The 13099-nt window shown below is 43.3% G+C and overlaps 1 protein-coding gene across 1 annotated transcript in view; it reads right to left on the bottom strand.

Moving 5' to 3' along the window:
- COL14A1 (collagen type XIV alpha 1 chain) overlaps positions 1-13099 on the bottom strand; it is a 521812-nt gene that overhangs the window by 68041 nt on the left and 440672 nt on the right. Inside the window, 2 exon segments of the mRNA XM_029591954.1 lie at positions 838-933; positions 6253-6306. Coding sequence (XP_029447814.1) covers positions 838-933; positions 6253-6306 — 150 coding nt within the window.

Below are 13099 nucleotides of genomic sequence, written 5' to 3'. Positions count from 1 at the left end.
CTGATCTTATGGAGTCAGAGATCAAGGAGGGGAGTGAGGGATGCCCCCCCCCTTTCCACACGGTAAAAGATAAACAGAGGGTTGTGGTAAAAGCAGGCTGTCCCCATCAGGAAAGCTTCACCATACGCATGACCTCATTTTGAAGAATGAACGTTCTAGTGTAACATCTCAGAAGAGAACTGTGAGTTTCAAGGAAGAGACAAGAGAGACTGGAGGCCACACACAGGAGTCTCTGCCCTGGGAAAAGAGGATGGAGAGAAGTGGTTTGTGCAGAATCAAGCAGTGGACCACAGGTATTTTTGGTAAGGGAGAACCACTAAAGATAGGAGATCTCATCCCATCCTGAGCACCTTTCTTTCCATCTTCTGAAAGGGAGGATATCTGGGGGCTAAATACCAAGGGATACATACATAGATTAAAGTTGGAGTTGGAAGTAACTACAAGCATGTGCACTTGGTGCCAAACAATTACCACTGACCAACTATCAATGCAAACTGTTAATTTGGAACCCTCCAACTCGAGGGTCCTGATTTATTTTGACACACAAACTCACAAGAACCTAAGCACTGAGCTGAGTGGCCCCTAAACAGACTTTTATGCAACTTCCAGGAACCTGTTGGGTTACCTTCCCCCCAACTCGGAGATTCCAGAGTTGGAGAAAACTTTGACAGGACTCAGCCCTGGGACTGAGTGTGACCCCCTACCTTCCTAGTCAAACATAGAAGAGAGACTGTATTTGTTTTCATTTTTTTAGCCCATGATGTAACAAGGAAATGGTCAGAATCATCATTTAAAAGATTATATATGTAACTCAGATAAGAAATGCAAAGGACTTACAGGTAGCCCTTGAATTGAAAGTCCACTTGGGCCTTGCGGCCCAGGTGGCCCTTGTGGTCCAGAAGAGCCAGGTTCACCACGAAGTCCCCCAGGTCCCTGCAAGAACAGAGAATATTTAGTGACAAGCCAACAAAAGAAACAACCTGGAAACAGAATTATATTAAAACTTAGTATAAAAAGAAAAGATTGTGAACAGTATAAACAGCAGCAAATGCTAATCTCTCTATTCTTTACCTTCAGATATTGTTAATGTACCAAGCCTATTTCTCTGACAAAATCCTGCACATTTAAACTGTTTTAAGGTTGGTATCACCTTTAAGATTCACCATTAGCATTTGTTGTTTGAATAGCTACAGTGAGTTAGAGAACGATGATCAATTTATTTCTTGAAGTTTTATGTTTAGATTGTTTGACCAGCTATTCTTCACTGCTTCTTGCAAACATCATCTTGATGGTGTTACCAACTGTGTTTGACGCTGCTCTCCTACATTTATTGTACATTCAACATTGGTAACTGTCGTATGGCCTTCATCTCCGATGCTGTACACAGCCTCTGCTCTTGTAATTTACAATATTTTATTCTCTGCTCAAACACAGATTGTGTCTTGTTGGTCCCTTCTGAGGCAGCCTTTTTGGCGAAACATGGCTATGTTGGGGGACCACATTCACTAAGAAGATTATGGAAAGACCTGCTTTGAACATTTAACTATGGTCACATTTCCTGACAGGTAATAAACAGATCCCTACAAGTTAATAGGTAATGAAATTCCATAGAGAAAAGTTATTTGTTGTCTTCTCATTTCAGCCTGAGCCCATCAAAGAAACAGTCAGAGCTGCAAAGTAATTTTTTTAAAACTATTTGGTGGCTTAGAACAGCAGTGCTATTCTTCTTGCATTCTTTATCTTTGCGTCTCCTCCTTTTAAAATTAGCAGGCAGATCATTGATTTTTTTTGTCAGCATTTCCATTCCCGAGGTGGTATTTCTAAAAGAGTAAAACTGCCAAGTCTGCTGAAAAATGTTAAGATGGATGTTCTCTCTCTTGATGCTATTAGTACCATTAACAAACTAGATTCTCACCATTCACTTGGGTGCTTCTACATCTGACCACTGAACCCAAGCGAAGACCCACCCTCACCTCCAGAAGAGCCTTGGAACAGCACCTCCCCCCAAAACCCACCCCTCTTACGGTGGGATATACAGAGAGTGTCAGATTGGCCCTCCATCCCAGTAGTTCCAACAGCAAATTAGAGCAGGAAGCAGACATCCTCACTACTGAGCTCCAAATCTCATCTGCAGGTGTTGCTCCTTCTGCAGGAGCCTTTCAAGGTATTGAATCACCCTAACAGCTTGGCACATGGTATCATTAGTTGCACAAACATAGTCTCAAGTATCAATTACACTTAAACTCACAGGCTCTCACTTTTTTCCTTTCTTCTATTGGCATATAAAAATAAAAGGTGTTTATTCTAACATAGCCCTATATTTGGAAAACAAATGCATAGTTGGCAATTCCAACCCTTGCAGATAAAATGCAGGAACAGCTATACTCCAGGAATCCATTAACCAATGAGGCCCGAAGGAGGTTTGGTTTTTTTTTTTTTTATATATCAGAAATGTCAATTGCTTTGTTATAAGGAAATTAAGGGGGAGAGTTTTGTGAGTGACAAGTTGGTGCAAAGTCTGCAGATAATTTTTACCTGAAGGCCTTACATAAATTTTCAAAGGGAAAGTGTATGAGTGCTTTTTCCTGAGAAAATTTCCCCAGAATTTCCCCCGTTTACACCTGCTACTGTGTTTGCGGGCAGTTTTTTTCAGGGGCAAATATGCACATGCATTTGAATATTCTAAAGTATGTGTGCAAGTGCAAATCCTGTCCCGACCCCGCCACGGGAACCCCTCTGCTCAGTGTGGGTAAAGTTTTCACTCATACTCGCCCTGTGCATGTAAGTTTATCCGCTTATGAGGGACACTTTTTAAAAAGCTATTAGTACTATTTATCATTTCTAAAGCACTACTAGGCATATGCATGCAGTGTACAGATGCACCTAAGAGACGGCCCCTGCTCCAGGGAACTCGGACAAATATACATTAAAAACAAGAGTCTATGGGAAGTGCATTTATTGTAGAGAAGTGCTTAAAAGCAATTTCAGAACAGTGAGCTGTTAAAACTGGATTTGAATACGGCCAGAGAGGGTGAATGATGCACCGACTCAGGAAGTCTATTCCAGGTATAATGTGCATGGAGTCGGGAGTTGGTGGTAGAAGAGAAGGGCACAGATAAAAGCGGCTTGTTTGCCAAACTTAGTTCAGTTTCTGTGGAATGCAGAGGGCAAAAGCCAGACTGAATCAGATCTGGAATGACCTGAGATGAAAGAACATCAAGCTAGTTGAGGTGAACAGCATGTTCAAGCAGTTTGGATGTAAAAGGGAGGAGGGAGATGGGATAATAGTTGGCTGGGCAGGTAGTGTCTGGTGAAGAGTTTTAGAGGAGTGGCACATAATCACAGTATGTTTGATGGAAGAGGGGGGCGGTTGCAGTGGAAAGTGTTCAATTTGAGGATGCGATGGATGGAGAGGATCATTGCAGGGGAGATAGGACGGAGGAGCTGTTCGGGGCTGATTCATTGTTCCTTCAGACGCTGTTCTTCTGCTGCCGATAGCTTTGCAGGTCCACCGGGGTAGCTCTGGCCGGCTTCCAATGCCATATGGCGAAGCCTGCTGTGTGTGTGGAGATGCGCGCATGCGCCTTTCACGCGATGGTCTTTACTCCGGGTGCCTCCCTGGCGGGGACGGCACCTCGGGGGCCTCTGCCTATTCACGGGCATGCCGGTAGCCTGGAAGGTTCAGTTCGGTGTGGCAGTCTTCTCCAGATCCATTCCTGAAGCCATTTTGTCTGCCTTTCGGGCTGCTGTGTGAACCGCAGAGGGGGAAGGGTTGTCGTGGCAGTGGGGCTCCGGAAGGAGGGTCTCTTGGTTCATCCTTACCTGGACAACTGGCTGATTCGAGCAAAGTCAGAGGCCCTCTGTCAAACTGCGGTGCAGCAGGTTCTTCAACTCTTGAGGTCACTAGTTGGATAGTCAATCTGGCCAAAAGTCATCTGGTTCCCTCCCAGTCCTTGAAGTTCTTGGGGGCTCTGACCAACACACGTTGGACAAGGTTTTCCTCCCCGAGGAGCGGATCACCAAGCCAAGCCAAGCTAAGCTGCAGGAGCAAGTTCGAGCCTTGTTGGTCAAGCGTCTGTCCAGGGTCTGGGATTACTTGCAGGTCCTCGGCTTGATGGCTTCCACTTTGGAGCTAGTTCCATGGGAGTTTGCTCATATGAGACGTCTTCAGTCACTGTTGCTTTCCCATTGGGATCTGGTGTCCAAAATATTTCAGCTTCCACTTCCTCTTACAATTGGCACGCTCCAGCCTCAATTGGTGGCTCCTCCCAGACAACTTGGAGATTCCCTCTTGGACAGTAGTCACCACCGATGCCAGTCTCTCCGGTTGGGGAGCGGTTTGTTGGGGAAGAGTGGTGCAGGGCCAATGGTCAATGAAGGAATCCTTGTGGTCAATCAACCGATTGGAGACCAGAGCCATTCAATTAGCGCTGCAGGCACTTCTTCCTTTGGTGTGGGGAAAATCGGTCAGGATCCTGTCCGACAATGCGACAGCAGTAGCCTACATCGATTGCCAATGGGGGACCTAGAGTCGGCCGGTAGTGATCGAAGCCTGGGAGTTGATCCACTGGGTAGAGCGGCACCTAGACAGGATTGCAGCCTCTCACATTGCCGGCATGAACAATGTGCAAGCCGATTTCCTCAATCATCACCAACTCGATCCCAGGGAGTGGGAACTCTCTGACGATGCCTTCTGCCTCATATGCAACTGGTGGACCAGGCCAAGAGTGGACTTGATGTCAATGTTTCGCAATGCCAAAATCCTGTGGTTCTTCAGTCGGCGCTGGGAGCCAGGAGCGGAGAGAATGGATGCCTTAGTTCTCTCCTGGCCAAGGAACAATCTGTTGGTAAGCGTTCCCACCTTGGCCTTTGGTTGGCAAAATGTTGCACTGTATAGAAGCTCATCCAGGCGAGGTGATCCTGGTAGCTCTGGAATGGCCAAGGTGTCCGTGGTTTGCAGATCTAGTCAATGTAGCGGTAGATGGCCCCCTGAAGTTTCGTCTATTGCCAAATCTCCTACGTCAAGGGCCCATTTTTTTGGAAGGGGCACCACAACCACACACAACCCAACACACACACACACAAGCAGGCTTCCTCATACACAACACACACACAAATTGTGCCTTTTCCCATTCTTTGGCTGTCACCGACCTGGGCCTGTGGCCTCCCTTCCTTTTATTTGACCACCACCAGCTTGGGTTCTGGCAGTGGCCTTTTGTTTCCTCTCGGTGTCACTCTCCCAGGTTCCAGTGGCGACACTTGAGCTTCTCTTCACTTTCTGCAGCCGCCGCCAACGCCAACCTGAGCACTGGTGGCAGCTTGCAGCACTTCTTCCTTTCTTCAGCTGCTGCTGGCTTGGGCTGTGGCGCCGGCGGCCCCTCTTCCATTTCTTCAGCCACCGCCAGCCTGGGCTGCAGCGCCTCTTCTCATTTTTCACTCGTCAATAAAATAAGCACCTTTGGCAACTCCTCTGGGCACTTCCTAGTAAGATGCCTTGAAAACAGCAAACAGAGGTCACATGGCCAATTTGAGTGGTTCACTGGGGCATGCCTGAAGCTCTGAAAGGCCAATCCACCCCTGGCCTCAGATAATGTAATTAGAGTTGATACCTCCTCCCAGGTGTTTCTTGGCAGATGCCTAGGAGCATTCCCTTGGCACTCCCACATCCACGGGAATAGATGGCCCTGCTGTAAGGCTACTGGAAGAACCAGTAGTCCTACAGGAATACTCAGAATCACTTCAGTCTTTTCTTCTGAATTCCACTGTAGAAATGACCCACTCCCGCTCAGAACTCAGGCTTATATTTACACAGAGCACACTACCCCTACAGTTCACCTCACCATATTTACTTTAAAAAAAAAAAACATTCCCTTCTGTAACTACCATCATCTCAACACAGCCCAAAAAGGAGATTAAGTGAGAAGTTTAGGGAAAAGTTAAGCAGATATTACTGGTAAAACAGGACCAGAATTTAGGGCAAGGGCTACATTATATTATGTTTCTACTAATTCCCCAACCACTTGCTGATTGCAAAAGGATCCTTCATCATAAAGAATTAAAGGAAAAGTTAGAGACGGAGTGAGGTCTATGATATTGCAACAAGAATGAATCTGGACAGATTTGATGGGATTTACAGTCCTTATCTGCCATTATATTCTCTCTTTTTCTACTGTCTGGGAATGAAGGGTTTGTGTAAATACAGGATGTACGCATGACCGGCTTTTATACAAAGTGAATGTAACTTAAACTTACCAAAGACCCTGTTTCTCCTCGTTGACCTTTAGGACCTCTTACACCTGGGCCACCCTGTAAAATATTAAATATAAAACAATCTTTCAGTAAAAAGCAATATTAATAGAAATGCTATAGTTATTTATTATGTCCAGGATTTTTATTTGATAAGATTTAAAATACTGTTATGCTGGTCTTTATATAGTATTCCAGAACTAATGACTTCATTCTTATTATATTTTATTGCCACTATTAAGAAATACTGTGTCCATAAACAGTCTTCATGAATGCTAGTGTAAAATATAGATTAACACTGATATTCTTTGAAATGTCTTGTAACATTTTCCAGTGTCTTCATTATGGAACCATCATGTATGCCTTTCAGTACTTTTCACCCTTAACTACTCTCATATGTAATCCAGCTACTCCAGAACACTAGACTATAATGCTATTTCATCTGATCCTTTGAAATCTCAGAAACAATGTATTATTGGGCTGGCTAATATTGGATAGCATCGTCTAAGGAACAAAGAATTTTGAAAGAAATGGTACACATGACCCTTTAGGGGACATGCTATCTTCTGAGCCAGTATCAAATTGATGCCCTAGCACGAAGTCAAGTGGCATTCAACTACAGTGGGTGCCAACCTCCACCCAATATACCAAAGAGGTCCTGCTGGGACAAGGCCCCTACGCCCCAAACCCCATACCAAGTAAACTTTAACAGTTGAAAATATTTCTGTCCGTTGCCAACCTCCATCCCCCTTACGTTTGGCAAAAGCTAGATATGAAAGCCCCCCACTACACACCATCTGCTTCTGGCAACTTCCAGCATTTCTCTGACAGCAAGACAAGAAGCGTTAAGTTCCTGCATTAGATATGGTAGAGGGAGAAAAGTATGCAGTGAATGAAGGCCGAGGTCTATCCATTACAGGTTGGGTCTCTGTCCAAAAGCTAAATAGGTGACTCCACAAGTCACTTGGGTCAGTAGTTGACCAGAGGAACAGTGAAGATGCAGCAAACATGCTGTGGCTATCTGAACTTCAGGAGAGAAAAGAGTGAGTTGCTTTTTCTCTTCACTGAGAGAATGGTTGTTTTAACTCCCCAAGTTGGTTGGAGTAGATTCCAGGTAGACTCAGCTGTCAGCAGTGCTCTGGAAGGTGCGTATCCCTAATTCCAAGCTTGTCTGGGAGGCTGAAGGAAGAAATCAGGTATTGGAGTACACTTTGTCCAAATGTGAGAAGTGGACTTGCTAAGTCCCAGAGAGGTTTCTGAGGAGAAAGAGGCTTCTTGGGAGGTTGTGGTTTCTTCCCAATCTATTCAAACAGCACCAAGTATTGTACTTTTGTTTGTTGAATCTTATAGAACTGTGTTTTCTGTTTTTTGTAACATTTTACTGCCTATGTTTTGTTCAGAAAAATCTTTTGTTTTAGAACAATACTTTTGTATGTAGACTGTTTATTGAGAGACTGGGAATTGATCCCCTTGGGTTAGCAAATGGACTGCTGTCCCATTCCCCTCCCCCCCCCCCCCCCCCGCTTCCCCCAATGGAAGAATCCTGATTTCTTGGATGGCAGTGAGTTGTTTAATTCTCTGCAATACTCAAAGTTTGTCCCTTACCTTCATAGGATAGGAAAATTGCACTCAGTATAGCATTCAATTGCATACAACATAATATGCTCTATATGCAGGAGGAAAAACGTCAGATGCCTGATCTTGCCAATGCCTGCTTGTAATCAGGGAATTCTGGGAACCATCACTAGTAAAAAAAAACCCCATTCTTTATTGATGCAAGTGGTATACACAATAAAAAAAAAACCTGTATGTCTTTATCTTTTTAATATTATTTATTTATTTATTTATTTAAAGTTTTTCTATACCGGCATTCGTGATTAAAAATCACATCATGCTGGTTTACATACAACAGGGGGAGTGCGTCTTTAAATCTTAATAGAAATAGCATAAGAACTTAGGAACATAAGGGTCCATCAAGCCCAGTATCCTGTTTCCAACAGTGGACAATCCAAGACACAAGTACCTGGCAAGTACCCAAACACTAGATAAATCACAAGCTACTATTGCTTATTAATTACCATAATAGCAGTTTATGGATTTTTCCTCTAGGATCTGGACTTTTTTTAAACTCAGGTACACTAACTGCTGTAACCACATCCTCTGGCAATGAATTCCAGATGTTAACTATGCGCGGAGTGAAAAATAATTTTCTTTGATTTGTGTTAAATGAGCTACTTGCTAACATCCTCCCTGCCCCCCCCCCCCTTTTTAGGTAACCCCTTTCCTGTATCCCACCTAGTTAATTATTACTTGTATAATCCACCCTCTTATTTATATGTTATTGTTATTATAATTATTATAACTACTGTTCCTCTTATAATCATGTGATAATTGTAAAGCCTGTTGCTAAGTTCTGTTCTCTGTAAACCGACGAGATGTTCCCAACGTTCGTCGGTATATAAAAGATATTAAATAAATAAAAATAAAATAAATCATGGAGTGCCCCTTGGTCCTTCTATTATCTGAGAGAGTAAATAACTGATTTACATTAACTTGGTCAAGTCCTTTTTTAATTTTGTAGACTTCTATCATATTCCCTCTCATTCGTCTCTTCTCCAAGCTGAATAGCCCTAACTTCTTTAGCCTTTCCTCATAGGGCAGCCATTCCATGCCCCTTATCATTTTGGTTGCACTTTTCTGCACTTTCTCCAGTGCAGCTATATCCTTTTTGAGATGCGGTGACCAGAACTGCACACAGTATTTAAGGAGCAATACAGAGCATTTTGACATCCTCCATTTTATTTGTTATTCCCTTCCTAATAATTCCTAACATTCTGTTTGCTTTTTGATCGCCACAGCACACTTAGCCAAAGATTTCAATGTATTATCCACTATGACGTCCTGGGTGGTAACTCCTAAAGTAGAACCTAACATTGTGTAACTACAGCAAGGGTTATTTTTCACTATATGCATCACTTTGCACTTGACCACGTTAAATTTCATCTGCCATTTGGAAGCCCAATCTTTCAGTCTCACAAGGTCTTCCTGAAATTCATTACAATCTGTTTGAGATTTAACTACTCTGCATAATTTTGTGTTATCCACAAATTTGATCATCTCACTCATCATACCCTGTTCCAGATCCTTTATAAATATATTAAAAAGCACCGGTCCAAGTACAGATGGGAAGCTTACAACCAGTGGGGCTGAATAGTACTGAGTGAGGCTATTTTTTAAAATTTTCTTTCCAATTGATTTTCTTGTTGTTTTTTTAAGATACACGGCCCGATGTTAAAAAGGCCATGCACGTAAATAATGGGGGTTATTTGTGTGACTGGGCCTTGTGCGCAGCGCACACATTTTTGGAAGGGTGCAGCCAAGCCCATAACCCTTGTTGCACGCCGAAATGCTGGGCCTCTCCCAAAGGGGCAGGCTGGGGGGGCGGGGTCTAGGGGGGGCGAGCCGGGACAGTACGTGTCAAAAAATGATTGTAAGCAATATAAAGGCACTAAAAAACTTAACTTAGAATCCTTGCAATTCTTGGACTTTGAATAATGGCATCCTCCGACACCGTTAGCGTGTCACCCACTCAGGGCTGCGTGAGGGAAAAACTCACAAAGCAACACTTGGTATCTTAAAAAGAAACAATAAACAGTTAAATTATATCAAAACATAAGAATATTGCTTCTATAATGCCACTTATCAATTTGTGCTGCACTTAAACATTCTCTTACTTAATATGAACAAACTACATATTTTAGAAAATATACTGTGGCGGCAGCGTTTCCTTCCGGCTATTTAAAAGTTGAATGACCAATCATAACGAAGTTAAACATTCATTGTATCTTAAGAAAACAAGAAGAAAATCAATTGGAATCAATTGGCGCATTCTGTTGAGGCATCTCAGGATTTTTTGGATTTCAGGTTTTTCATGATCCATACCGTTTCTTCTCATCCTCGGGGAAGTGACTGTGACAATTTTTTGTTAAAATCAGAACAAAGATGGATATTTCAATTAGGGGCCGAATAGTAGTACTGAGTGGGGACATTTTTTCTAAATTTCTTTCCAATTGATTTTCTTCTTGTTGTTTTAAGATACACGGCCCGATTCTAAAAGGGACATGCGTGGAAATAACAGGGGTTACGCGCGTTGCCGGGCCTTGTGTGCACCGCATGCACATTTGAAACCCCCATTGTGTGCCGAAGTGCCGGGCATCTCCAATGGAGTGGGCTGGGGAGGGTCTGAGGGAGGGAGAGGAGCAGGTCAGGACAGCACCATTTGACGCAGTCCCGCCGGCATGCAGAACTTACTTCTGCTCATTAGAGCAGGTAAATTACAGAACAAAAAAAATAGGGTAGGTAGGTAGGGGTTAGGGGTGGGGTGGAGAGGGGAAAAGGTGAGGAAGGTTAGGTAGGCGGTTAGGGAAAGATAAAAGGCTGATTGCGTCACAGCGTGAAATTTGAACATTCCCCACCCCGCGCAAGTCACGGGCCACCCGCACATGCGCAAACGGATATTAAAATCAGGCTTGCATGTTCGCTTGGACATCTGATTATATAACATGCGCACGGCGGCGCGGGCATATTGTAAAATCAGCGCGTCCATGAGCGTGCGCCAGGAACTGTGTGCCATGGACGAGCGCGCATGGGTTTTAAAATCGACCCCAAAATGAATATTCATTTATATTCATTTTGATTGGACATTGAACTTTTAAATAGCCAGAAGGAAATGTGGCCACCGAAGTATATTTTCTAAGATATGTAGTTTGCCATATTAAGTAAGAGATAGTTTAAGTGCGGCAGAAATTGATAAGTGGCATTACAGAAGCGATGTTCTCATTTTTTCATATAATTTTAACTGTTTATTGCTTATTTTTAAGATACCAAGTGTTGCTTTATCAGTTTTTCTCTGACGCAGCCCTCAATGGGCAAAACGTGTTGAAGGATGCCAGCATTCAAAGTCCAAGAATTGCAAGGACCCTAAGTTAAGCTTTCAGTGCCTTCATAAGGATTACAATTGCTTTTTTGACTCTTGCTATTTCTGATAAGATTTTAAAAATACAAAAATATTAATATTAAAAAAAACAAAAAGTTGTTTTAAAAAATTGTGTATATCGCTTGCACCAATAAAGGAAGATTTTTTTTTTTTTTTTTTTACTAGTGATGGTACTCAGAATTCTCTGATTACAGGCAGTCATTGCGAGATCAGGCATTTTAAGTTTTTCCTCCTGCATATAGAGCATATTACATTGTGTGCAACTGAATGTTACACTGAGTGCAATTTTCCTGGCTTGGTTTTCTAGCACTCAGTTTGTCTCCTTTGGGTTTTTTTTTATTTGTCCCTTACCTTCTACAAAGAGTATCTTGAGAAATGGGTTGCAGGTATAAAATGCAAAAGGTTGAAATCATGGAAATAGATCTCTCTGGCCAAGTGTGGAGTAAGGAAACAACCTTCAAAGTTAAGAAATATTGTCATATTTCTTACAATTACTGTTAGCGATGCCAATCAAACTTTATACCACCCTAATATTTTAGCCCTGTACTGATTTTTTAATTCATCAATCAAAAAAATACATCCACCAAATATTTTTAACAACTTAAAATTCCACTCATTTGCTGATTTATGGCTTATAAAGGAGGAAAAGGCCTCAAAATCTGACAATCATTATTTAATAATCACAATGAAGATAAGCTATATTTCCTCTCGTATTGATACTAGTATCCACCCACAGAAAAAACACAAATCATAAATATAGTTCAATATTATTTATTAATAAACAAGTACAAACATCCTGGGGCGGATTTTAAAAGCCCTGCTCGCGTAAATCCGCCCGGATTTACGCGAGCAGGGCCTTGTGCGCCGGCGCACCTATTTTCCATAGGCTGCTGGCGCGCGCAGAACCTCGGGACGCACGTAGGTCCCGGGGTTTTCGGAAGGGGGCGTGTCGGGGGCGGGGCCGAATGACGCAGCGTTTTGGGGCGGGACACGGCGTTTCAGGGGCGGGTCCGGGGGCGTGGTTTCGGCCCGGGGCGTTTCGGGGGCGTGGCCGTGCCCTCCAGAACCGCCCCTGGGTCGAGTCTCGGTGCGCCAGCAGCCCGCTGGCGCGCGTGGATTTACGTCTCCCTCCGGGAGGCGTAAATCCGTGGATAAAGGTAGGGGGGGGTTAGATAGGGCCGGGGGGGGTGGGTTAGGTAGGGGAAGGGAGGGGAAGGTGAGAGGAGGGTGAAAGAAAGTTCCCTCCGAGGCCGCTCCGATTTCGGAGTGGCCTCGGAGGGAACGGTGACAGGCTGTGCGGCTCGGCGTGCGCCGGCTGCCCAAAATCGGCAGCCTTGCGCGCGCCGATCCAGGATTTTGTGCCTGGTGCGCAAACAAAAGTACGCAAACGCGCTTTTTAAAAAAATCTACCCCCCTATCTATACACATTAAAATCTATCTAGCACACTCATCACTTACCATTCATACACATTAAAACATAGAAAGAATCAAAACCATATACATTTTCCTCCAGATCATTATACAACAGTTCTTATTTCATATAATCAATGAATTCCATGTGCAAAATATTTAAATTGTTATGTATTTTATCAACTATCATAAAATCCCGCTATTACCACTCCCTTCAAATTTCCTCGTCGTCCACCATGTTCTTACTATCTTCCATTCACATATCCTCTGAGAAAGAATTCTCTGTTTCGCCCTCCCATCTAAGGGCTTCTTCAGTGAAATATGTATCTGCTATTATCCATATGACTTTTCGCTAATTTATATAGTTCCTTGGACTCATCTCACAACCAATCCGTCTGTTTCAAACATGCAGTACTTTTTTCATCTACCTAATCGTCTCCACTGCAA

Source organism: Rhinatrema bivittatum, chromosome 2, assembly GCF_901001135.1.
Source record: "Rhinatrema bivittatum chromosome 2, aRhiBiv1.1, whole genome shotgun sequence".
Lineage (NCBI taxonomy): Eukaryota > Metazoa > Chordata > Amphibia > Gymnophiona > Rhinatrematidae > Rhinatrema > Rhinatrema bivittatum.
This window is presented reverse-complemented; position numbering and strand designations above follow the sequence as displayed.